Source organism: Melanotaenia boesemani, chromosome 18 (assembly GCF_017639745.1).
Source record: "Melanotaenia boesemani isolate fMelBoe1 chromosome 18, fMelBoe1.pri, whole genome shotgun sequence".
NCBI classification, from domain to species: Eukaryota; Metazoa; Chordata; class Actinopteri; order Atheriniformes; family Melanotaeniidae; genus Melanotaenia; species Melanotaenia boesemani.
The window spans coordinates 24,244,159-24,272,132 of NC_055699.1; the positions used below are offsets into that span (position 1 = coordinate 24,244,159).

Consider the following 27,974-nt stretch of genomic DNA (forward strand, 5'->3'; position numbering starts at 1 on the left):
GTTTAGTTTAACTCACAGAGTGATATACAGGTGACAGATATAAAGAAATCAGATTGAAAACATCCAGCAGATAAGTGGAGGAAAGATAAACTGAAAATGATTAAAACTTTTGGAGCAGAAACTTAAAATACTTGTTTATGTGGGTATTTCTGTATCTTTAATCAAGAGCATAATTGTTTGATTTGATTGTAAAATTTCTTGTTTTCACGCTCAAATATCATCTTGCTCTCGCCCTCAAAACTCTGTTCTCACACTCAAGAAGTCCCTTCTTGTTCTCAATTATATTATCTTACTTTTAAAAAACATCTGCTCTTCTTCTCAAGTTTAGTGCTGCAGGTTCAAATCTCCTGTCCTCCAGCTCGGTCCCGTTCCCTCAGAATCAGACACATTCTCTGCTCTCAGAACTTCTGCTCTATATTTTTTCCTCTCTCTTGGGTTGCTGAATGGGCTATCTGTCAAATATCCTCCAGCCAATAGAATTCTAGATAAATAATAACCAAGCAAATCGTCCCCCCATGCACCACAGTGACTTCAGACATGTACATTAATTTATTCAATTATTTTCCATACCGCTTCCTCTAATTAAGGGTTGTGGGGATGCAGTGCCTATCCTACCAATTAGCAGGTGAGAGGCAGGTACACCTGCACAGGTTGCCAGTTCATCGTAGGGCCAACACAGAGAGACAAAACACCACTCATGCTCACACTCACTCCTAAGGGAGAATTTAGAGTGACCATCTGACCTAACACCCGGAGAGAACCCACGCATACATGGGGAGAACATGCAAGCTCCACAGTTTAGAGTTAGTTTGTTGTTTTTTTTTCATTGCCACTGAAGTTTGCTTATTATAATCATTTTATAATTATTCACTTATTTGTCAGTAATATTATAACTCATTAGGACTCTGGTAAATCTGTAACAAGACTAAGATGATTTTGTGAGTGTGTATAAAGTGTAGATAATAAAATCTATGTCTGGGTGGCTGATTGGATTTTGTTTAACAGTCTCTCCAAGATGTGATGTCGAAGCTGATCCTGTGGGAATAACAGGGTGGAAGTTTTGGAAATATAGGTTAGCTTTGTGTTATATATTTTGTGAGAGAAATAAACACTAACTTAAATGTTTTATTTATTTGACAAAGTGTAACAAAGCTAATATCATGGTGATGCTCAACAAACTCAGTTACCTAAAAGCAGAATATCTGTCTCAGTTTATAGTTTAGAAATGGCCCTGCGATGGTCTGGTAACCTGTCCAGGGTGTACCCTGCCTCTCACCTGTTAAAATGCTGGGATAGGTTCGGTTATTGTTTATCTAGTGTTCCATTAGCTGGAGGATGTTTGACAGACAGTTCATTCAGCAACCGAAGAGAGAGGGAAAAATATCCAATAGCAGAGAATGTGTCTGATTCTGAGCGAAAGAGACCGAGCTGGAGGACAGGAGATTTGAACCTGCAACACTAAACTTGAGAAGAAGAGCAGATTTTTGAAAGGAAGACGATATAATTGAGAGCAAGAAGGGACTTTTTGAGTGTGAGAGCAGAGTTTTGAGAGAGATGATATTTGAGCATATAAACAAGACATTTTACTCTCAAACGATTATACTCTTGATTAAAGATAGAGTAATACCCCCATGCTTGTTTCCACTTTCTTACATTTGATCACATGATGATAATATATTTTATTTGTAGGAATCTTTCATGTCACTCAGTCGGATAAAAGAATTATTAAGGCATAAAACAAAACAGCCAAAATAGCAAAAAACATAATGAAATAAAAATAATAGAACAGCAATAAATTGAAACAGTGAGGTCATTCCAGTTCCAACATTAAAGGGAATATCCTTGTCTGAAAACGTGGGTTTTAAGGCAGGATTTGAAGGAGGTGAGAAAATCTGAATGTTTTATGTCTGAGTGGGTGAAGTCAGATGGTGGTGGAGGACCTGTAAATATGGTTGGGTATGTTGGAGTGAAGAAGGATATGGAGGGTTGATGTTGTTCATAGCCTTGAAGGTAAAAAGTATTTTTTTATATTAATGATGCAGAATTTAAAGCAACACCACTGAACTTTGGCAGATTTTCTCACTGTGGTACCTCAAACGACGGCTAATCCAGCATCCACCTTCATCCTGTCTCTTCTCTGAGATCTCTCCAGCCAGTAAAAGTCAGTCTGGTGTTGACTCTTTTCCTATTTCTTTCTCTCCTTCTTTTCCACTCTTTCTATCAGCAACAATTTGTTGATACAGGCCGCCATCCTCATCAAGAAGGCAAAATAATTAGATAAGACAAAATTTATAAGTACATTAAAATCAGTTACTCATACAGTTTACCTGCTTGTGTCTGGCAGGTAGTCTGTGGTTAATAACTCCCTATTGAGACGTTTCATGGTCGAGGGGCGCTGGCCAAATGAGTGTAAATGTGTGGTTAAAAACATTTGTATAAAACCAAAGCAGCTCCTACTAACTGATAACACTGGATGTTTTTGGGAATGAGCTCCTCCTTGCTAGCTGCTGTGTTTACTTTTGCTTTGGGTGTCTCAGTGGGATACGGCAGGGAGAAGGCTGATCCCGCTGCTAACTACGGGAGCTCAGGAAGAGTGTTTGTTGGAAAAAATTTCCAGATTTTCATTGTTCACATTCATCATATATGTCAAATTCACATTAATTAGTAAAAGTTGCAGTTTATGCCTGGATTTGTCAGGTGAACCAAAAAGAAAAGAGGCAATAATCGAGGTGGGATGTAACCAGGGTGTGAATGGCATGATCTTGGGCGAAAACTACAAATGCAGACGTAGGTGGATGTGACTGAGTGACTTTATTCACGTGAGATAATAAATCACTGTTTAGGATAATAATCTGAAAACTTCCTCATCTCTATAAATCATCGAAGAACTTTCTGATATTTCTGAATTATCTGGTGTTTTAGGAGCAAAACTGATGTGCAGATCCAGTGACAGCTTTAACAGGACACACAACACTGCACTTCTCTCCTCCTGTTACCATGGAGATGCCCTTAAACACACACACGCACACTTAAAAAACTCAACAAGGGATTTGAATTTCATAGAAACTTTGCTGGAGCCGACTTGAATGCATCGAGCTCGGATGATTGACAGCTGTAGTTGTAATACGGAGACATGAACACACAGTAATGAGGACCACACACACACGCGCACACACACACACACACACACAGTTTCACAACTTAAAAGTGAACTCCACTCTTTTTTCTGAAGTCTTCCAATTACAGATTTCTACTGTCGACAAAAAGAGCAATTTGTTCACACACACACACACACACACAGTGTCAGTTTATTTATTTATTTATTTATCAGTGGTGCAGATGAATTATGGATTCACTGCTTTAATATTTTAATGAGACTTTTATTTTCTGTCACTTTTAGACTTCCTGTTTTGACGTTTTGAAGCCTTCTTCTTCCTGTCGGCCTGATTTTCAAACATAAACATCAACTAATCCTTCATTTAAGGTTTTATTTAGATCATTAAATTGTTACTCAACATGTTTTTTTTATTTAATACTTATAATCATCTTCTAAAACACATGACAATTGCAAGATCGTATGACATACATATTTTAAGAAAAATTATACTGAGCTTTATCCACTGTTTGACTGTTAGTGGGTCTACAAAATCTTTGATGGGGGACATGGACTGGATAAAAGCTGGCACATATAAATAACATTAAATAAATAACCATTTTTTAAATGGTGTGAAGTTTAGGAAATAATGCTAAACTAAATCGGTCATCTAATGTAAAAGGTAAAGCAAAACTTGTCAAACCAACCAACTAATGGTTTGTTACCTTTCATAAATAACTGTTTATAGGACAGTGTTAGTGTATCCGGTCCTACAAGACCCAGAGTCCAACAGTTTTTCAATGTATTCCGCTTCAACACACTTGAATCAAATTAAATGCATCTAAAGCCTATCAGGTTCTGCAAAATGACTCATTAATTTCAGTGACCCCCCCCACCCACCCCAGACGACTTTTCTGGCTCTGCCTTTGGTTTCCACTCCCACTCTGACCACATTCTCTTACTTTTTTGTGTTCAGGTTCCTCCTTCCTGTTTGTCAACACGTCAGGTCGGTACAGCGGTCAGCGAGCTCAGCTGCTGCTGCCGCCACTCAAAGAGAACGACACCCACTGCATCAGCTTCCTGTTTTACCAGGCGGGAGGCCGCGAGGGCATCGCACCTGCCACGCTCAACGTCTACATCAAAGGTGTGCTGGCCGCTGTTGCTACACACACAAATATAAGCAGATTTATTACATCTGTGTTTGTAGATGTGTGTGGGGCAGAAGTTCCAGGTATGTTCATAGTGTTTGTTCACCTGCAGAAAACAACAGTCCTCTGGGCATTCCAGTGTTTAACTCATCTGGCCCCGCCTACCACATCTGGAAGGGGGTGGAGCTTGCTGTGTCTACGTTCTGGCCCAATCACTACCAGGTAAGACAGAAATACACAAATGCACCTGGTTCACACCTGTACAAATGTGATGAGCCTCACTTGGTAGAATCAGGGTTTTATTTTCAGGTGGACTTCAGGATGACTGAAGTTTGGTTCTGATTAGCAGCTGTGGAATACATAAAATGGCATGTAGAGGTTTTTCTCTTGTGTCCACACCTGAATTTAACTCTAGGTTCTGGGCTGTGGTCACCTCAGTTGTCCAGGTCCAGTTTCACATCAGCTGACTTCCTGACAGTAATGGGGGAGCAGGCTCTGATATTCCAGGATGATGACTGTGACAAAGTGGGTCAGAGAGGATCAGACATCCTCATCCACATATAGTCTACATCTGAACCCCACTGAGGATATTTGGGAGATGTTCTAGAGAACATCTGACTTTCTACCATCGAGACAAGATGCTGGATGGACGTGAGTGTCCAAACTCTGCCACAGATTGCATGTTGTTGTAACTGCAGCAGAAGGTGGTCCAGACTGAACTTTAGTCTCTGACGTGTTGTTGGTCCAGCCAAGCTGCTACAACCCCTCACCTGAACCAGGTTTTTCTGACGGTCCCTCACAGTGTGGACAGGACTGAATGTCCTCACAAGGACGGAAACTCACACTCGCACACACTCTCTTTGAATGTAGTTGATCTGTATTGAAAGCTCTTTTATGTGGCTTTAAAAGCTCTGTCATCTCTAAACCGCATGAGGGCTGCAGCTAATTGCTTCCACACACACACACACAGTTTTTCTTCCCCCTGAAACCTTTTTGTGCTTAAAAACATCTTTTCCACCCATTGAGAGGAACAACCAGCAGTTCTTGACGTTAGGAGTGCTCGTGTGGTTTCATGTTTCAGGACGTTGTTTTCAGCTGTTTCTTCAGGTGAAGAAAAGCCTCCGGCGGGCCGTGACCCATCAGGTTCTGATAGGAGCGCCACACAAACAGTAAATCTGTAAGAGGAAATAATATTTCTGTTCATTTGTTCTGTTTTTGATATTTTTCTATTCTTTATCTTTATTTTCCTTATTTTCCATTATTCTTTTTCTGAATTTTTCTGATATACCTTCTCTTCCTGATTTGCACCTGTTGCATGAGACGACTTCACGAGACATTTATTTCACTGAAACTGTAGTTAGAGATGTGAAATAAAAACAACAGATATTCCCTCATGTCACATGTAGAAAATTTGTGCCGATTTGTGGAATACGGGATGAAACTGGACCTCCTGGTTGGGTTACAGCTCGTCTACATGATCTTTATGCCTTTAAATGGGATATAAGTGAGGATTTGATACGATTGGTGTTTATTTATCAAGTCAAACATGTTCACAAACCGAATTAAATACATATATGTTCTTTAAGTCTTTATTTTTTAAAATCTAATTTATTTTAATGATTTATTTGATTGTATTCACTTTTATTTATAGATTTATTTTTTATTATTTGTGAGTTATCTTTTATTACTAATTGTTTAATAATTTATATAGTTTCATAGTTTTATTTATTTAACCGTTAATTATATTCAATTGTATTCTAGTCTTTTATCTTTTTGATGTTTTTGCTGTACTTATTTGTTATTTATTTTAGTTTATATCATTGTAAATAAATGCAGGCATTAAGGGGTTAAATATGTGTAAATACACGAAACAAAGATTTCTATTTAAAGCTCCACTTCTGAACGTTTGCAGATTTTTGCATTGTGGCTTCTCCTGGCGACGGCTAATTTATCATCCTGCATCCTGTCTTTTCTCTAAGACCTCTCCAGCCAGTAAAAGTCATGTTGACTTTATATCTCTTCTCCTCTCTTTCTCCAATAATGTCTTGGGTTTCTTTACTGAATCAGCCATGGTGTCGTCTAAAATGACTAGTGTGTTAACATCTAGAGGCTAGTGTGTGGCATGCAGCTGTAAAACAATGGCAGAGGGGTAATAATCATGTTCTGAGTCACTTATGGAAAATGGCATTGGTTTAAGCAGGCAGAAGACAGTGAATGTGTTTCTATAAGCAGAACACTAGTTTTTCTACTGTGTTTGGGTTTAGTCAATGTTTTTTTTAATTTCAGTTTATTTATTTCAAACTAGGGACCAGGTATATTAATGTTCATTTTCATGTAAATATGCAAGATTATAACCAATGACTAATTTCCATCTTTAGCTCCTAGGTATTTAAATTGACTTAAAACAGTCAAATACAATGACATAATACATAGACAACATATATTAACTGTATTGGAACAAAATACAATATAAGACATGGACAACACCACACATTTACATGACAAGGTTGCAGATTAAAAATGTGTCTAGTTAAGAATGTGTCTAAAAATCTAAAATAAAAACCGTCTGTGCTGGTGGGTACATTGTTGGTGTGTTTTAAATGATTGCTTAAGACTGTCTTTAAATGATGAATAATTATTCATTTCCTTGGCGGTCACAGATAGTTTGTTCCAGGAATGTGTGCCACTTAATGACATAACCATTCCAAAGAATTTAGTTTTCTTTTTGAGAAAGAGTCTCCTCTAGTCAATGCCTTGGTTATTTGATTACATGTTTTTTTAATTATTAAAAAACATATTATAAGAAAATGATAAATAATAATTTATATTTATTTTAAGATAACCTCTTTAGCCTTTGGAAACACCTGAAAGTCCAAGCATAGATGCTCGCAGCGAGATCTGAACCACTTCCTGAACCAGTCATGTGGTCCACCTGGTTGACGAGGCTTCACATGAAATCGGTGACATAACTTATCTGAAATGATACAAGCCTCGATATGTATATCACAGAAATACATCCTGGATTATTCAACATGCACCCTGAAACCTCGGCATAGCACGTAACATCACTGCTTGCTGAAATGGCTGACTTTAATCGCAGAGTTAGGGAAAATTGCTAGTTGCTAGAGGAAAAAGAGAGCAACATTTATCTTTTAGTTGTGCTTGATTTTTTTTTTTTTTTGTATTGTAAGTGCATTACAAAAGTGCCCCCCCCCCCCCCCCCCCCCTTCCTTAATATATCAATGTTTTAGTTATAGTTGATTTTTCATATAAAACTGAGAATACCTGCATTTACATGCTGAAGTTGCTTTGATAGATGGAGGAAATAAAAGGAAATTACAATGTTAGTGGCAGACATTACAATGGAAAGTTGCTCCGTTTACAAACAAAACAAACATAAGTTTAATTTTTAAATAATATAGGACAGAAGTTAAAAAGTCATTGCACTGCCTCAAGTATCTGTCAGCTCCGCCTCCAGTTAAATTTCCGATTTTCACCACAGAAGATAAACTTATTCCATCTGATGCATACACACACACACACACGGGTGTTTAAAACAGCCATTGTATCATCGAAGCAGGCAACACTAATTAGCTGCATCACCATGGCAACCACACATTCACCTCATTAGTGACAAAGTTAACGAAAAAGGAAAGAGATTGAGCACATGGAACAGAAAGAAGGAAAGATCAGGAGGAAAGTAAAAAATGAGAGTAAAGTACAAAGAGAGAAATGACAAAAAGGAAAAAAGAACAATTAAAGATTAAACAGAAGTAAACAAGTGATGAAAACAGGAAACGAGTGATGGCAGGAAGTGAAGGAGCTAGTGAAGAAGAATGGAGGGAAAATTAGTCAGAGCTTAGAGGAGGAGAGCAAGCAGATGGATGGATGGATGAAGGGAGGAGTACTTCCTGTTTCTGAGGGCCAACAGGAAGTGTGCCACTGGTTTCTGTGACAATAAGACTGGAATGTGCACACACTCCAAATAGTACCACACACACTCACACACACATACACACACTGGAGTGATAGAAACGTTTTTGTTTGAAGTCGAGTTCTCCAGAGAACGTCACAGCTAAATGCTTCACAGCTGAGGAAAGAGCTCGTCATTAAAGCAGGAACATGAATTATTGAAACAGACTAAGTTTCGGATTGTTCGGAATAAATAAAAACTTTAAAATACGTCAGTAATTACATCAGCATAAAAACTATTAGAGCTCATGTTTCAAATTCATTCACATCCGCTTTATCCTCTTTAAATTCTCTGGTTTTATCCATGAGGACGTAACAAATCTATCTGACCCTTGTAGTGGAATTTATTAATCAAAGATCACACACTAAGTGAGAATCAAACAAAGTATTTAATTAAGAGCTGATCAGCAATGAGAGTCACATAGTCAAAGAAGCTTTGGCTGCACAAGTCTGGGGAGGTACATGTGTGCTTGGTTAATATAGCCAGAGCATGAGCTGATAACATCGAGGTCGAAGGTCATTGTAGTAAACCCCTCATGGCCTGGTACAAGGAAGAAAAAAAAAGGGGAAAGGGGAGCTCACTAAATCCTTATCTGGGTACACAGTCATTCTCCTCCCTGAGTAAAACATAAGCCAAGCTTTAACAATGCAAAGTGTAGTCTACAGAATATAAGGGTTATGTGTAAATTTTCCATTACACCCTCATCAGGTGTTAAAATGAAACGTAAATAACACACAGTAATGTAAATAACGGAACGAGAAATATGATCATTTATACTTATTTGCTCTTAGACAGTCGCTTTTATTGGACAGGATTTTGTGCTGTTCTACTAGTTTCCCAACACTCTGGATCAGATGACCTGGGCGCATTCTGTAAAGTGTAGTGTGAGGTCGCTTGTTGCTGTATTTTACAACATACTGGAACTTAAAGGAATAAACGCCCACATCATCTTCCAAAAAGTGCGTTGGCAGACAACAAAAACTCTGACACCTGTGGCACATGCTGCGAAGCCATGTGCAGGAGTGGCAGCAGAGGTGACCTCATCTGCCCTGGCTGTAAATACTTTTATTAGCTTTATAGCAATTAATGGAGAAAGATATGATCAACTGGACGTCATGTTATTATGATTGCTGACATTTTTGCCCTCCTAAAAGCCCAGACATTGATAAAGCAAGACCTACATACAAGAAATGGAAGAAGCTTTTATAGTTTTGCCATTCAGGCCAAATCTAAGTGGCACAAAAATGTAATAATTACATGGAGAGATCTATCAGAGCGTTAACTAGAAATGTTTCGTTGGCTTTATTTGTGTTAGTTTTGATAACACAACTAAACACAAAGAAATGTGTGTTTAGTTGTGTTATCATTTATTTGAAATTGAGATGAGATGCTAAAACAAATACTGTTTGATATCAGATGGAGAATTGAGAGATTCATATCATTTTTAGCAAAAACTGAAACTGAATTTATATTACAAAATTGCCTTAAATATACAGTAAATTTGGAATTTTTTTAAGGTTTTTTGTTTAATTTTCTCATGAATGCGCTTCTGCAACAAAGCAGCTAGTTCCTTAAATGTAGCATCAAAATATCTGGTCGTGTTCTTTTTAACAAAAAGGTCTGGATGATTTTTTTTATTATGTCCTGAAACATGAAATGTTCGAATAAAAAGAGGAAGAGTTTTTACCGTGACTATACGTTGTCAAGGTAACAGTATGAAGCATCTTTCTGTTGAAGATGATAAAGGGAAAGAATTTTCCCTTCCACCTGACACAGGTTATCAGAAAACCTTTGATGTATACAGGACTATATGATCCACATCTGGACCCTTCATTCCAGTCATATCAGCGCAGATCATTGATCAGACTGATCAGCTCCATATTGATCTGTGTGTCAGGTGGTGTTTGAGGCGGTCAGCACCGGGCAGAGAGGAGTCCTGGCCATCAAGGACATCACACTGCAGGGACACCAGTGCAGTAAGTACACACACACACATATACACACAACCAGAAAGGCCCCGCCCCTTGTAAAACAGGCTCCTAATTGGTTAACGAGGTTTGGCTGCTTATTTGGATAACGATGTTAAAAGTTGAGCTGGCATTGCAGAAACAAGGTCACCGTGTGTTTGTGTGTGCGTCTGTGTTTGAGTGTTCGTGTGTGGAGGCAGGGGAGCTCATTAAAATATAAATTGATTAGCGTGGACTTTGATCCATCGGTCTGTTTATCTACCTTCTCGTCTGAAGACTCGAATTTTTGATGCTGTTTTGTGCTGTGAACACAAAGTACACACTCGCACACACACACTCATGCAGGATATTTTTGTGTGTGTTGGTTAAATCTGAAGTAAACATGTTTGACCTGAACTTTTTTTTTTCTACCTCTGCACTGTTCAATAACATGATTGAAAACACACACGCTTCAGACACACACATACACACACACACACACACACACACATACACACAAAAACAACTCCAGGATCCATCTTCTGATTGGATCAGAGAGATTTTTCACTGCTTGGCTCAAGAGGTCAGGTAAAAAAGATCATCTGTTTCCCTGTGATGTCAGTAAGGTGATGATGTCATCAGTGTGACCTCTGATGACCTCTGTTTGTGTGTCCTCAGTGAGCACGCCGCACTTCCTGCACATTAAAGGCGTGGAGGTGAACGCGGGGCAGACGGCGGCGTTTCACTGCACCATTAACGGACAACCGCAGAGCAACCTCCTGCTCTACCTGCAGGTGATCCATCAATACATCCTGATCAATACCTCGTCAATACATGATCAGTGTTTACATCAACAAACAGCAGAGTTGTTTCATTTCCTCTCAGTATGTTTGATCTGATAAAACAGGAGTCCACACAGAAACCAATGTGTTTGTTTTTGTTGTTTTGTTTGTATGTTTATGTTTTTGTGTTTGTTGTTTTGGGTTGTAAGTTTGTTGTTCTGTGTGTGTTGTGTGTTTTTATGTTGGCTGTTTTGTTTGTGTGTTTATTTTGTCTGTGATTTGTGATTGTTGCTGTTTTGTCTGTTTTTTGGGCATTGCCGTGTTTGTTTGAGTGTATTTAATTGAGTTGTTTAGTTTGTTGTGTTTATTGTTTTGTGTGTTGTGTATGCTGTTAGTTTGTTTATTTAATGCTGTTTTATTGTTGTTTAATAGGTGGTGTATTTGTTGTCTGTGTATATTTAAATTTGTTGTTTTGTTTTTTTTGTTCGTTTTCTGCTTATGCGTTTATTATTATTATTTTGTTTGTGTGTTATGTGTATGTTGTTTGTGTTTTTGTTGTTTTGTATTTGTTTTTGTTGTATTTACGTAGCTCTTTGACTGGACATGTCATTTGTTCTTGGTTGTCAGGGTATGGGTGGTCGACAGGCTGTTGTCAAGGAAACCAAGCCTCTGAATCCTCGGCGTTACTTGGCAAGTTTCGACGTGGAAAACACGACGAAGGGAGATTCCGGACGTTACCGTTGCATCGCCCAATCAGAGAGAGGTGTGGGTGTGTCTTCCTACGCTGACCTCACTGTCAAACGTGAGTCCTGCCCTCTGATTGGCTGCTTATGTTTTTGTTGTGTTGTTTGTTTGTGCGACTGACAGGGTTTTAATGACAACAAAAAGAACAGATGAAATGGAGATGGAAGAACCAGAAACAGATGAAACTGGGATCTTTTTCTTTTTTTAATGATTACAGGTGTCTGATTAAGACATTGGATTCAGGGCAACACATTAACTGATTATTGATTATGAGTTTTTGATAGTTTTCTTGGACCTGAGGCCACACATGCTCATTGAATAACTGTGGGTTCAGACACTGATTGGTTCATGTTCCATTTAGCTTTCACTGGTTTCCTGTCACATCTCATCACAGCTGTTTTCCTTTCTCCTAACCTGTTTGTCCCATCACCTGTCCCTCTCCTCACCTGTCTGCTCACCTGTTTGTCCCATCACCTGTCCCTCTCCTCAGCTGTCTCCTCACCTGTTTGTCCCATCACCTGTCCCTCTCCTCAGCTGTCTCCTCACCTGTTTGTCCCATCACCTGTCCCTCTCCTCACCTGTCTGCTCACCTGTTTGTCCCATCACCTGTCCCTCTCCTCACCTGTCTGCTCACCTGTTTGTCCCATCACCTGTCCCTCTCCTCACCTGTCTCCTCACCTGTCTCCTCACCTGTTTGTCCCATCACCTGTCCCTTCTCCTCACCTGTCTCCTCGCCTGTTTGTCCCATCACCTGTCCCTCTCCTCAGCTGTCTCCTCACCTGTTTGTCCCATCACCTGTCCCTCTCCTCAGCTGTCTCCTCACCTGTTTGTCCCATCACCTGTCCCTCTCCTCACCTGTCTGCTCACCTGTTTGTCCCATCACCTGTCCCTCTCCTCACCTGTCTCCTCACCTGTTTGTCCCATCACCTGTCCCTCTCCTCACCTGTCTGCTCACCTGTTTGTCCCATCACCTGTCCCTCTCCTCAGCTGCCTCCTCACCTGTTTGTCCCATCACCTGTCCCTCTCCTCACCTGTCTCCTCACCTGTTTGTCCCATCACCTGTCCCTTCTCCTCATCTGTCTCCTCACCTGTTTGTCCCATCACCTGTCCCTTCTCCTCACCTGTCTCCTCACCTGTTTGTCCCATCAGCTGTCTCCTCACCTGTTTGTCCCATCACCTGTCCCTCTCCTCACCTGTCTCCTCACCTGTTTGTCCCATCACCTGTCCCTTCTCCTCACCTGTCTCCTCACCTGTTTGTCCCATCACCTGTCCCTCTCCTCACCTGTCTCCTCACCTGTTTGTCCCATCACCTGTCCCTCTCCTCAGCTGTCTCCTCACCTGTTTGTCCCATCACCTGTCCCTCTCCTCACCTGTCTGCTCACCTGTTTGTCCCATCACCTGTCCCTCTCCTCAGCTGTCTCCTCACCTGTTTGTCCCATCACCTGTCCCTCTCCTCACCTGTCTCCTCACCTGTTTGTCCCATCACCTGTCCCTCTCCTCAGCTGTCTCCTCACCTGTTTGTCCCATCACCTGTCCCTCTCCTCAGCTGTCTCCTAACCTGTTTGTCCCATCACCTGTCCCTCTCCTCAGCTGTCTCCTCACCTGTTTGTCCCATCACCTGTCCCTTCTCCTCACCTGTCTCCTCACCTGTTTGTCCCATCACCTGTCCCTCTCCTCAGCTGTCTCCCCACCTGTTTGTCCCATCACCTGTCCCTCTCCTCAGCTGTCTCCTCACCTGTTTGTCCCATCGCCTGTCCCTCTCCTCACCTGTCTGCTCACCTGTTTGTCCCATCACCTATCCCTCTCCTCACCTGTCTCCTCACCTGTTTGTCCCATCACCTGTCCCTTCTCCTCACCTGTCTCCTCACCTGTTTGTCCCATCACCTGTCCCTCTCCTCACCTGTCTCCTCACCTGTTTGTCCCATCACCTGTCCCTTCTCCTCACCTGTCTCCTCACCTGTTTGTCCCATCACCTGTCCCTCTCCTCAGCTGTCTCCTCACCTGTTTGTCCCATCACCTGTCCCTCTCCTCACCTGTCTCCTCACCTGTTTGTCCCATCACCTGTCCCTTCTCCTCACCTGTCTCCTCACCTGTTTGTCCCATCACCTGTCCCTCTCCTCACCTGTCTCCTCGCCTGTTTGTCCCATCACCTGTCCCTTCTCCTCAGCTGTCTCCTCACCTGTTTGTCCCATCACCTGTCCCTCTCCTCAGCTGTCTCCTCACCTGTTTGTCCCATCACCTGTCCCTCTTCTCATCTGTCTCTCTTTCTCTGTTTAGATCAAAGCTGCAATTTATGTTTTTTTTATTTTAATGATTCTGTCACGAAGTGAAGATCAGTTTTACTAAAACTACTCTGTTCATTACTGCGCTGTGTGGATGTTACTGGACGTGTGTGTGTGTTACTGTGTGTGTGTTACTGTGTGTGTGTTTGCCTCATTAGAAAGTCAGTTTGCTGAGAATCGGCGCCGTTTTGTCAAAGCCTCTCTGTGTTTTTGTGAAGATGAAATACTCTAAAGTAAAAGCCTTTTTCCTGTCACACACACACACACACACACACACACATGCACGCGTGTTAATGATGACATGTTAAACCTGGTGTGATCATTGTGACAGCGCTGTCAGCCAACTCTTAACAGCGCTTTCATCTGCAGCTGCTGGAGGGAATTCTGGGTATTTTTCTTTCCCATCATGCCGATCTGTTGTGAGACGTTTGGGAGCAGAAGTTAAATTAAGTTCTCTTCATCTCCAGAACGACTCTTGCCGTCTAACAGCGGTTAGCCGCTAACGGCAGCCTCATCATTCATTCTGCTGTGAAGGTGAAGTCACCTGATGTGGTTCTGTTGGTTCTCAAACTGTTGGTTCTTCTGTGTGTCAAAAGAAAGCAGATCAATCAAAGCTGAGCTGATCAATACTGGGACACAGGTCTGACACACACGCAGACACCCACTCTGTGTGTGTGTCAAATCGATAGTGTGTCTGATCCCTCTGCAAACACACACAACAAAAGTTGAGGAGATGTTTGTTGGTCACATGATTCGATGATTCACAGAATCCCTGACGGGTCACCTCTGATTGAACTGTCACTCAAACTGTGTGTGTGTTTAATTCGACACACAGACACACACACAGAGGTGAGTCTTACCTGAACATGATAAACATGCATCATTACACATGTAGCCTACTTTAGTGTGTGTGTGTGTGTGTGTTTAAGAGAGGGAGAGAGATGAAGTGGGTCAGGAGGAAATAGAGCAGCTCCACAGGGGATTGTGGGTAATAGAATCCAGGTCTGATGTGATTCGCCGAAGGTCACGAATATTAATTAACTCGTTTACTCCTTCCACCCTCGTTAAGATATCAGTGAAACCCAGAGGAGTGTGTGTGAGTATGTTAGGTGTGTGTGATTCTCTGGGTGTCCAGCTGATCCTGGTTCTTTCGTTTCCCCAGAGCCCCCCGTACCGATCGCCCCTCCTCAGCTGACAGCAGTTGGTGCCACTTACCTGTGGATCCAACTTAATGCCAACTCCATCAATGGAGACGGGCCGATCATTGAGAGAGAGGTGAGTACTGATCTGTTTCTGACCTGTGAGCAGATCTACATTCACATTTAATGGTTTAGAGGATCTACTGGTCTGTCTCTGAAAATAAACGTACAATTTCAGAACTTTGGGCAGAGCTACTCAGATAAAAAGAGGAGCAGAGGTTCACCAATCGGTGTCTAAAAGTTATGTTCCACAATATAAAATTAAATCCTCAAGCTGTATTTTATTCCCAATAGAAAATAAACAACAAATCAGATGTTGGAACTGAGATTTTTAACCATTTCATGGAAAATATGAGCTCATTTTGAATCTGATGGCAACAACATGTACAATGTTGGAACAGGAGCAACAAAAGGCTGAAAAAGTAATTGGTGCAAATCAGAAACAACTGGAGGTGAGTTCGACAACTAATTAAGTTCATTGGCAACAGGTCTGTAACACAACTGGGTATAAAAGGAGCATTTTAGATGTAAAGATGGACAGAGGTTTAATAATCTAAAACAAATTGGGTCTAAAAATTATGGAACAATTTTAGAAAAAATTCCTCTGTAAAATTCTGAAGACTGAAGATTCCACCATCTACAGAGTATAATATAAAAAAATTCAGAATATCAGGAGAAATCTTAGTGGGCACAAGACAAGACCAATGGTGAAAGCTAGATAAAGGTGATCTTCTGCATTACAAGCAGACATGAATCTCCACGGGAAACCACTGCATGGTCTCAGGAAGACTTCCAGAAATCTCTCTGTGAACACAGTTCACCCTGAAATCCACAAATGCAGGTTAAAGCTCCACCATGCAAAGAAGAAGCCAGATGGGAACAGGATCCAGAAACAGCGCCGTCTTCTCTGGACCAAAGCTCATTTAAAATGGTCTGAGGCAAAGTGGAAACCTGGATGAAAATGTGAACTAGTTTCTGGAAAGCATGGACGGCGTGTCCTGCAGACTAAAGAGGAGAGGGAGCATCCAGCTTGTTATCAGTGGACAGGTGAAAAGCTGCATCTCTGATGGTATGGGGCTGCATTTGTGTCTATGGCGTGGGCAGCTTCCACATCTTTGAAGCTCCATCAATGCTGAAAAGTACATGGAGGTTTTAGAGCAACATCTGCTCCCATCCAGACAACGTCTCTTTCAGGGAAGATTTTGCAGGTTTCAGCAAGACAATGCTGAACCACATCCTGCATCCATCACAACAGCATGGCTTCACAGGAGAAGAGTCCGGCTGCTGAACTGGCCTGCCTGCCCTTCACCAATACTAAACATCTGGAGCATCATGGAAGCAGAAATCCAGCAACCAAGGTCCAGGACTGTAGAGCAGCTAGAATCCTGCATCAGACCTGAATGGGACAACATTCCTCTCCTAAAACTCTAGCAACTGGTCTCCTCACTTCCCAGACGCTTCCATACAGTTGTTAGAAGAAGAGGGGATGCTACACGATGCTAAACATCACCCTGGAACTACTTTAACTGCTGCCATCTGATTGAAAATGAGCTTAAATTTTCCATAAAACGATAAAATGTCTCAGTTTCATCATCCAATACACTTGGAATAAAATATGGTTTGATGAGATTTGGAAATCATTACATTGTGTTTTTATTTTTATTTTACACACCGTCCCAATATTTGGGTTGTATTTCATCATGAGGTTTTAGAGCTTTTGAGACTTTTTAAGTGGTCTCTAATGAGGTTTTACCAAATATTGATTATGGTGTAAAGGTGCACAAGGAAATTTTATTGATAAAGATCTGGGAGGGGTGACAACTGTGAGGGTCTTAACTGTAGCAATAATTTGATTTTCAGGTGGAGTACCGGACCATGGCGGGCATGTTGATAGACAGAACACCCGTTGATAAGCCCACCCACAAGATTGGACACCTGGACCCAGACACAGAGTACGAGATCAGCGTACTGCTCACCAGGCCCCTGGACGGAGGCACAGGAAACCCCGGGCCACCGCTCAGAGCCCGGACCAAGTGTGCAGGTGAGTAAGACGCAAGTGGTTCTAACATGCGGTTGGTCCATGATGACAGATATTTTGTCTTTGGAGTTTAAAGTCGGTTTTGTTTGTCATGTTGCTGATAGCAGCTAGTGGCTAACTGCTCATCTCATTAGGAGGTTAATGGTGGAGTCATTAGCGTGGCCTGCTGAGCTGCGTTAGCACCGAGCTCATCAGGTGGTTAATGGTTAACGGTGAGGTCATTAAAGCAGCCAGATTCGTTAGCACTGCACTCATTAGCGCCTAATTGCTACAGAGTACACATCATGCTAGTTGTTTATTGCCTTAGTGAACACACACACACAATGCTGCAGGTGTGTGCGTAAACAGAATATAATTAGCAATCAGCATGCTAATTAAACAGGTGCAATAGTCATATGGCTGCAACTCTGCAAACATTGGTTTTTTATATTATATTATATTATATTATATTATATTATATTATATTATATTATATTATATTATATTATAATATATTATATCATATAAAAACCTTTCATGATATGCAGACTATAAAATGCTTAAGAAATACTAAGAATAAAAAATAGGTTTCAGAAAATTATTTGTTCCTGTTATTACAAAACATGAACAGAAAATGAAGAAAACATCTAACTGATAGACAGTAAACGCTGTGTTGTGTCATTGATTTAATAATGATGATGATGATGGAGCAGACTGGCGCTGCAGTAAGCGATGTGTCGGTGTGTTTTCCAGTCGTGGTGTTTCGTTCCTGAGGTGACACGGTGTGTGTGTCAGGTTTCAACACGCTGGCGCTCAGACCTGCTGCTACACGACTGCTTTCAGGCACCTCCACAACCTTTGCTATGTTCTCATAAACACACGTTCCAGCTGTCTGACAATGACGCCGTCTGTTGCTCTGCCCCCTCCTCTCAACCACCGTGACCCCTCCACCGCTCAGCCAGGCTGTCACGAAACACCCCCCAGTGGCTTCGTAAACTGTGGCTTTCATAACAAACTAATAAACATGAATATTTTTGGTTCCTTTTCAGATTTGGGTTAGATTCTGACTAAAGTTCTGTTATTGGTAATGTTCTTGATGAGATTCACATGGTCCTTGTTGAGGATCTAAATGATTGTGGTGAGGTCTTTTTGGTTCTTATAAGATTCTAGTGATTCCACCTACCTGAGCTTCTACTAATTCACAAGGTTTTGATGATATGAATGATAGAAGTGATGATGGAACTCTGGAGATGTTCTTGATGAAATTCTTTAAATTAGGGCTTGTTGGAGGAATTAAGATGGCGGCAAAGCAGTAGGACGTGTTTGGTGGGGGCTCCTGGCTTGCTTACCTAATTTAGTGTATTTTTCTCAAAGTATTCCTTCAAACTCGACGCTAGAAGTTATAATATTGGACCCTCTTGCTGGATTGACTCCAAAAAGTACGACAATGGCCACAAATCTCAGAAAATACAAATACACCGGACCTGCGGGCGCTAGGCCTAGTGCCTCCTCGGACCAGAGTGCTTCCAAGCCCGCGAGTGACTCGGCTACACCCTCACCGAATCCCAGCAAAACAGACATGTCTGGCATGAAGTCTGAAATACTTCTTGCACTAAAGTCTGATATTTCAGCGTTGATTAAGTCAGAACTGAAGGATGCTCTTGCGGAAGACTTTGATTTTCTTAAGAGTGAATTAAGAGCGTTGAAAACTGAAATAATAAACAGCACCGCGGCGCTTCGCTCAGAGTTAGACCAAGTCAAAGTGAGTGTCAACGATATCGAGGGCAGTTTATCTACTTGGTCACATGAGGTTGTCGCCCTACAGAGTACAGTGAACAAGTTAAAAACGGATGTAAAGGAACTAAAAGGGAAATGTGAAGACATGGAAGGTCGGATGAGGAGGTGCAACGTGAGAATTCTCGGTGTTCCCCAGACACCGGAGTCCAGCTCAACCATAGCAGTGGCTAAGATGCTAACAGAGGTGCTACAGCTCGGGAAAGAGCCAATGATTGATTTCTCACATCGCACACCAGGGCAAAAGACACCGGGCGGTAAACCACGAGTAATTGTTGCTAAGTTACATTATTATCAAGACTGTGTGGAGATTTTACGCCACACACGCACCCGTGGCCCGCTTCGCTTCAATGATGCACCTATCTCAATCCTTCCTGACTACACTGCAAGCGTGGCCAAGGCCCGGGCAGCGTTCACAGACACGAGGAGGCTACTTGGAAACCGGCAGGATGTTCACTATGGATTACTTTTTCCGGCACGACTTAGCTTCTCCCACAGAGAGGAAGATAAAGAATTCGTGGATCCCAACAAGGCCATGGCTTATGTGAGGGAGAATATTATCGTGGTGACAGATGACGGAGTATGACTGTGAATTTGGTTTCCCTTGGTCTGCATATTCTTCAGGTTGTATTGACATGTTTTATATCCCGAAATGTGTACTCTTTTTACACACAGAAAGCGGTTTCCTGGGGATACTAGTAGACCACTTGATGTTTACAACCAACTAATTTTGGAGGGTTGAGAATACTACTGTATCACCTTTTTATTTGGATATTTCTTTTCTAATTACATCTGGGGCTAGCCCGCAGCCCTAGCGGCTAACAGCTAGGGTTATGTTCCTCAATACAAGCACTATAATGTGTGGATTATTTGTTGTGAGGTGTTGTTATCTCCTGGTTCTGGTAGGAGAAGGGGTGGGACTATACCGGATTTGTATACCATTAGGTTATCTATTGTCAGGATCTAATGTGTGATGTTTTTGGTTTGTGCATATTATTTTACATGGTTTTAACATGGCTAACAAAAAGGATACTAGGTATTCTTCTGGATATCCAGTTAACTGTGTAATTTGGAATGTGAAATCTCTCAACAGTCCCTTAAAATTTAGGAAAATTACAACACATTTAAAACAGCTTAATACAGACATTGCCTTTTTACAGGAGACCCATGTGTACTCAATGGATAGTTTATGTCTAAGTAAAAAATGGTCTGGTCAGGTGTTTCAATCAAATTTTCACTCTAGATCAAGAGGAGTAGCCCTCATGATTGGAAAACATATACAATTCACAGCTTCCAGCGTACATACAGATTCTGCTGGGCACTATGTTCTCATGGTAGGGAAGCTGTACACACTTCCAGTTGTCTTAGTCTTGGTTTATGCACCAAATTGGGATGATTGTGCCTTTTTTAACTTTGGATCAGAGTGCAGCTGGAAAAGTAACCCATACTAAGTCTGCTCAGTCGATCAAATCATTCTTTGAAACGTATGGCGTGGCTGATGTGTGGCGCTTTCGCAACCCTGCTTCGAGGGCATATTCATTCTTCTCCTCTGTTCATAAGACGTATTCCCGAATTGATTATTTTTTCATCGACAATAGAATTTTGCACTTGGTGAGGGAGTGTGACTATGGCGCTATAGTCATTTCAGATCATGGGCCACTAAGTATGAAATTGTATATTCCGAATTCACAATCAGTATACCGCCCTTGGCGATTTAACGCTTTACTTCTTTCAGACGAGAATTTTGTTATATCAGCAGAAATAAAATTTTTCTTCGATGTTAATCAAACCACAGTGATGCCATTTGCAACTGTCTGGGAGTCCTTAAAGGCCTACCTAAGGGGTCAGATAATCTGGCATGGGTGCTATGAACATGGTGAGCTACGCCAAAGATCAGCTACTCAAACTATTCCAGCAATAAACAATGATCATGGTATTAAATGTTCAGACAACAAAAAAATTAACTTGTGTTTTAGCCAGTTCTACCAATCACTGTACTCTCCAGACTCATCCTCTAACCTATCTGATTTGGAGTCCTTCTTTGAAGGCATAAATGTTCCCTCTATAAGCTCAGATCTGGCCGATGAATTGGCAAAAGACATTTCGGGAACTGAGATAGTTTTTTCAATTAGAGACATGCAAAGTGGCAAGTCCCCAGGGCCAGATGGCTTTTCAGCTGAATTTTTTAAGAAATTTTCAGAACTGCTGACCCCCTTATTATTGTCAGTTTTCAATGAGTCTTCTATTACCTTGCCACTTCCATTATCTATGCGTCAAGCTATTATCTCTTTATTACTTAAAAAGGATAAAAACCCTCTAAGTTGTAGCTCATACAGTACCGGCCTGTGTCGCTTCTTAACACAGATGCAAAGATTTTCGCAAAGGTCTTTGCAAGGCGCCTTGAGAGGGTGGTCCCCACTATTGTCTCACCTGACCAGACGGTGTTTGTGAAAAATCGCCAGTCCTTTTTTAATATTAGGCGACTGTTTAATGTGTTGTATGCTCCCACTCCGCCCGGCCACAAAGACGATGAAGTGATACTCTCTCTCGATGCTGAAAAAGCATTTGACCGGGTGGAGTGGGATTATCTTTTCAAGAATTTAGAAATATTTAAATTTGGCCCTAAATTTATTTCATGGATAAAATTGCTTTATTCTTCTCCAATGGCAGCGGTACGTACCAATAATAACATATCCAGCTACTTTGAATTACAACAAGGTATAAGGCAGGGATGCCCGCTTTCGCCCCTCTTATTTGCAATTGTGATTGAACCTTTGGCTGTTGCTGTAAGACAGAGCTTAGTCATTAAAGGTATAAATCATATGGGCTCTGTGCATAAGATTTCTCTTTATGCTGACGATACGCTTTTGTATATTTTGGACCCCTGGTCCAGTATCCCAGAGTTATTGATCTTACTTGGTAAATTTGGGAAGATTTCTGGCTATAGGGTTAATGTTCAGAAAAGCTAGATGATGACCGTGATCTCTCTGGAAGGGAAAATTACTGGCACAGTCCCATTTAAAGTTAGTGCAGAAAAATTCAAATATCTGGGTATTTGGGTAACTCACAAATCTCAGGACCTCTATAGGGCTAACTATCATCCTTTGTTGGCAAATCTTAAACAAGACATTTCTCGTTGGGAATCCTTGCCTCACTCCCTGGGGGGAAGGATTAATTCAATCAAAATGACTGTATTACCTAGATTTCTCTATTTGTTCCAAAGCTTGCCAATTTTTCTCTCTAAATCATTCTTTTCCAACCTGGATAGCCAGCTATCATCCTTTATTTGGAATAAAAAGCATTCTAGGATCAGCAAAAAGATATTACAGCTGCCCCCTAATATGGGGGGCATGGCACTTCCTAATTTTATGTATTATTATTGGGCAGCTAATATTAGAGTGTAGTTATATTGGTTAGGAAGGGACACTTCTGAGCCAAGTTGGGTGACTTTGGAGAGGGCCTCAATTACATCCAGCTCTCCTGCGGCATTACTCTGTTCTCAGTTACCATTCCAGCAATCAGTTTCAACATACTCCTCTAATCCAGTTGTTGTCCACACAGTTAAGATTTGGAATCAATGTAGATGGTCTTTTGGTTTCACCAGGTTATTGTTTGCTGCCCCTGTGACAAAGAACCACATGTTTATCCCTTCTGTAACTGATGAGGCTTTTAATATATGGGCTTTGAACAGACTACATTAAGTTTATAACCTGTATATTGATAATCAGTTTGCCTCATTTGAACAACTGGTAGAGAAATTTAACATCCAAAAATCACAGTTTTTTAGATATTTGCAATTGAGAAATTTTGTAATGGCTAATTCTGACTGTTTTCCCTTATGTCCCTCTCGGTCCCTTTTGGACAGGATAATTGATTGTAGTACAGTCACCAAACAGGTCTTGAGCCGGATTTACACAGTGCTCAGGTCATACCATGAGAACAATCTGAACGTTCTGAAACACAAATGGGAATTGGACTTGGATGAAAACATATCAGATTTGGTCATACAGAGCATTCACATGTCCTCAGTGTGTGTGAGACATGCTGTTATTCATTTTAAAGTGGTGCACCGGCTGCATTGGTCCAAAGACAAACTGTCCAAGATTAAGTTGGACCTGGATCCGGCATGTGATTGTTGCAAACAAACCCCTGCTATACTTCTACACATGTTTTGGACTTGTCCGAAGCTTCATGGATATTGGCTATCTATTTTTGATGCACTTTCCAAAATATGTGGGAAAACTGTGCACCCGTGTCCTTTGACTGCATTATTTGGGGTGATCAAAGTGGATGCTTCTTTTAGCAGGTACCAGATGAACATAATTGTTTTTTGTTCTTTGCTAGCTAGAAGACTTATTCTGTGTAAATGGAAGGATTCACACCCTCCAACATATGGACACTGGATTAGAGAGGTCATGTGTCATATACATTTAGAAAAGATTAGATATAGTATAAAAGGGTCAGTTGAGAAGTTTTATCACATGTGGCTGCCATTAATGTGTTATTTTGATAGTGTGTCCGCTGATAATTTTGTATAACTGTTTATGTTGTGTATGCACAAATCTGTGTTAAGAATTGTATGATGTCATTCTAGATGCCTGACTACTGTTTACATCCCTAATTGATCCGGTATGGTGGGGGTGGGGGGTTGTTCTGTGTTGTTGTGTTTAATCTAAATATGAAACTGCAAAATAACAATAAAAAGACTGTTCAAAAAAAAAAAAAAAAAAAAAAAATTAGGGCTTGTTTATGATTTTGGGATGGTTCTTCATGAGTCTCCTTCAAGACTCTACGATGAGGTTCTGCTGAGGAGGTATAAGTGTTTCTTGTTGAGGTTCCAGTGGTTTATAACAAGGTTCTACTGGTTTTTGGTGAGTGTTTAGTGCCAAATGAATTTGTTTAGGCTCTTGGTGATGTTTGAGGTGTTTGAAGAGGCCTGGTTTGGTGAAGAGGTTATGTTTCCCGTTAAAGGTGTGGCGTTCTGTCAGAACGATGAAGTACCTGATCAGAGTCAGTGTGTCAGTGTGTATGTGATGACAACAAACGCTCTTCTGAGACAACAGCAGGTAACATGCAGAAACAAAAGAAATGTTAAAGATGTGGGCGTGTATGTGTGTGTGTGTGTGTGATTGGCAGCTCAGACTGTATGTGTGTTCAGTGCGATGATGTTTGCTGTGATAAAACTCATCTCTGTCTTCAACTCACTTTTATTTATTCATTTTACTGCAGATGAATTATAAAGCAGCCTGTGTGTGTATGTGTGTGTTTAATAATGAATGAGTGTGTCCATCATACAAGCTTTAGGACTTAGAGCTCACTGAGGCGGCTCAGTGTGGTGACACACAAACAGGAGCGTCATCATTTCATGTTCGGCTTCAGACGAGATGCTGATGGGAAATCAGATCCGTGTGTGACTCGTCGGATCAGAACGTCTCCTAACAAACACTCGCTGTGATCAGAAAAACTTCATTGATCCTATGAGAGGAAGTTCTCACAGCAAAACAGAAGAATATTAAACACACATTAAAGAAACCAGTAGAAAAAGACATTAATATGTTTTATTAAAAATTTCACATAGTGTGTAAAACAGTAACACACACACATCTGAATGATGGGAACTAAACACACACAAGTGAGTTTAAAGTAAATTCTTCTTTTGTTTTTTTTTTTTTGTTGTTTTTGCAGTTGTTTGTAATGTTTTTGTTGTTATTTTGGTTGCTGTGTTGTGTGTTTTGTTATTTGGTGTTTTTGGAATTTTGTTGGTTTGGTTGTTTTCTTAGTTTTGTTGTTGTTTTGTAGCTGCATTTTATTTTTATAGTTGTTTTGTTGCTGTGATTGTTTTTTATTTTTTTGCAAATGTTTTTTGTTGTTTCATTTTTTGTTGTTGTTTTTTAAAATTTTTGTTTTTGTTATTTTGGTTGTTTTTTTTTTGCATATCAACTAGCTTTTTTTGTTAATGTTTTGTTTTCGATTTTTTGGTAGTTTCTACTCAGGTTTAGTTTAGTTTTATTTTATGTTTGTTGTTCTGTTGTCATCGGCACTGATTACGAGGATGTTGTCAGCTGGAGGAAAATGTTATGTTTTTCCAGCAGAATCACAGATTTTCTGTCGTGTGAACGTGTTTTTATTTGAACAGCAACAGCAGGATGAACATCATGAACAGTACATTTCCCGCCATATTCTGTATGGCTCGTTAGTTCTTCCATATTCCACCTACTGTATAGCTATCTGGTGAAACTACTGTAAAAAAAAAAAAAAAAAAAAAAAAGCACCTTACTCGTCAGTATTGCAAGAAAGGGCAGTCCTTATCACGAACAAAGTAAGGTATCTTGATCATACAAATGTTATATTTTTACAGTTAAAATGACTTAAACTGCAGGACCTGGTTCATCATCATACAGCACAGATCATTTATAAACTTAGCAAGCATTTACTACCACTCAACATCTAAAATCTTTTCAGCCAGAGAGATGGGGCTCATAATTTACAGGGGAACACAAAATTCAAAATGCACTCAGTGAAAACCACAAGGAGCTTTTCTGTGTCTTTATGTGGAATTAAACTGTGGAATGAGTTAGGAGACAAACACAGACAATGTCCAAATATACATTTATTTAAATAATTCTTATAAGAAAATGGTAATTTAAAAGTACATAAATGAGGGTTCTTTCATTATTAATATTATTAGGGTCCGAGCCATACAAAGTATGGCAAGGCCCTATTGTGGTTGAAATGTTTATTCTCCTTCTCCTCCTCCTCCTAAGCATTTCGACGCCAAATTTCACCCCCTAAACACCCATGAAAAGTTGTGAAACTTGGCACACACCTCAAGCCTGGCGAAAATCGTATATTATAAAGTCCGCATACTATTCAATGCAAAATTGGCTCAACAGCGCCACCTACAGTCACCAAAAATCACCACATGCATGGGGCCCAGGAAGTCTACTTCAACGTAGGAAGACGAAACTCGGCACACACGTGTACCGCCCCGTGTTGACCAAAAAACTCAATGTAACACCTGTCGCCATGGCAACGGGGCGCCCGCCATCTTGGCGTGTGCGGCCATTTTTTTGCCATTTTTTGCACTTTACACACATCGTATTTGAACGAACTAGTCTGAGGGGATTCGTGCGACTGACTCCAAACTTGGTGGAAAGCTTCCTGACAAGTTGGGGACCAAAAATTGTTCAAATCTTTCTAATAGCAGAAAGCATGTTACCGTGGCAACCGATGGAAAATGACCTTCTCGCCATGAAACACGGTTTGCTCATATCTCCATGTAAATACATGGGATCTGCACCAAACTTGACAGTATTCATACTGGTGACACCCCAAGTGCAGCAAAGAAGTCAATCGAACAGCTGTTGCCATGACAACGGCGTGCCCGCCATCTTGGATTTCACTGCCATTTGAACGAACTAGTCTGAGGAGATTCGTGCGACTGACTCCAAACTTGGTGGGAACCTTCCTGACAAGTTGGGGAACAAACGCTATTCAAATCTTTCTAATAGGAAAAAGCCTGTAACCGTGGCAACAGACCGAAAAAGCCTCCTCGCCATGAAACACGGTTGGCTCATATCTCCATAGAAATACACGGGATCTTCACCAAACTTCACAGCATTCATACGTGTCCCACCCCAAGTGCAGCAAAGAAGTCAATCGAACACCTGTTGCCATGGCAACGGTGTACCCGCCATCTGGGATTTCACTGCCATTTGAACGAACTAGTCTGAGGGGATTCGGGCGACCGACTCCAAACTTGGTGGGAACGTTCATGACAAGTTGGGGACCAAACGCTATTCAAATCTTTCTAATAGGAGAAAGTGTGTAACCGTGGCAACCGACGGAAAAAGCCTTCTCGCCATGAAACACGGTTTGCTCATATTTCCACAGAAATAGATGGGATCTGCACCAAACTTGACAGGATTCATACTTGTTGGGTCCCTAACGCATTACAACACCTGTTGTCATGGCAACATAGCATGTTAGCTAGCAGAATTAGCATGCAAGCAAAAAATGCTAACTAAGTATATCAACATTTCAGATTTTCAGCTGGGTGTTTTACCATGTTAAATATGATGTGACCAGGTTACCTACCATGCTAGGAAAAGGTGTATGAGACGGGTGGCGGGGTCCAGGCCGCTCGGACCCGATGGATGCCGCTTGCGGCTTTAATTATTATTATTATTATTATTATTATTACAATTATTATTGATCCAAAGATCTTTGATAACATATTATTAAATAAATACAAATGATAAACTTTAAATTCAATTTAATTCAACAGGATCTGATATTAGTGATCAATTAGTTTTTAATAATGAATTCAAGTTAATAATTACAGGATTTATAAAGACGATAAATAGAAACAACAATAAACTTTTAGGGTAAAAACCAGCCTGACTTTGGCTTGACGAGGCTCCCATTAAAGGGCCACAGTCTCAGTGGACTAAACCAGAAGCAAAAAGGAAACAAGGAGCCTAGAAATAAAAAAAAGTGTATTACAGATCATAGAACTCAAAGTAATCGCTCACACACAGACACACTGAGTGCAGCATCCGTCATGAAATAAAAACCTTTTTCCGTGTGTGTGTTAACATCCATTAAAGTGTGTGTGGTATTTGTCGAGGCTTTCAGAGAAATATCAGATGAATATTTCACTTCTTTCTCTTTCCACCTCAGATTTTCACGCTCTGCTCGCCACTCAGACGTTTTAGTGCTTTTTACTTTTCTTTCTGTATTTTTATCTTTTCGTGCCTTCTGTCTGAGCCTCCGTCAGGGTTCTGGTTCCAGCCGGTTTGACGCTGGATGTCCTGATGTCCGTCACTGATCTGAGACGGAGGTTTGACCTGAACGTGGGCCGATGAAACGGAGTCAGAGACTTGTTTTTGTCCTCCGGTCATCAAACGTTTCAGATGTTCAGAAAATTCATGTGTTGGTTTTGTTGTCTGTTGACTGCAGTCGCCGTAACAACCAAAAGAGATGCTTTTTGTTT

At 40.8% G+C, this 27,974-nt stretch overlaps 1 protein-coding gene across 12 annotated transcripts in view; it reads left to right on the forward strand.

The window, feature by feature from the left end:
• Positions 1 to 27,974, forward strand: part of LOC121628798 (receptor-type tyrosine-protein phosphatase mu-like) — a 165,821-nt gene that overhangs the window by 47,443 nt on the left and 90,404 nt on the right. For all 12 annotated transcript variants that reach the window (XM_041968107.1, XM_041968109.1, XM_041968112.1 and 9 more), the window contains exons 3-9: positions 4,071 to 4,238; positions 4,355 to 4,464; positions 10,113 to 10,191; positions 10,840 to 10,955; positions 11,571 to 11,745; positions 15,132 to 15,244; positions 17,029 to 17,209. In XM_041968107.1, the coding sequence (XP_041824041.1) occupies positions 4,071 to 4,238; positions 4,355 to 4,464; positions 10,113 to 10,191; positions 10,840 to 10,955; positions 11,571 to 11,745; positions 15,132 to 15,244; positions 17,029 to 17,209 (942 nt within the window). The remainder of the gene's footprint in view (positions 1 to 4,070; positions 4,239 to 4,354; positions 4,465 to 10,112; positions 10,192 to 10,839; positions 10,956 to 11,570; positions 11,746 to 15,131; positions 15,245 to 17,028; positions 17,210 to 27,974) is intronic.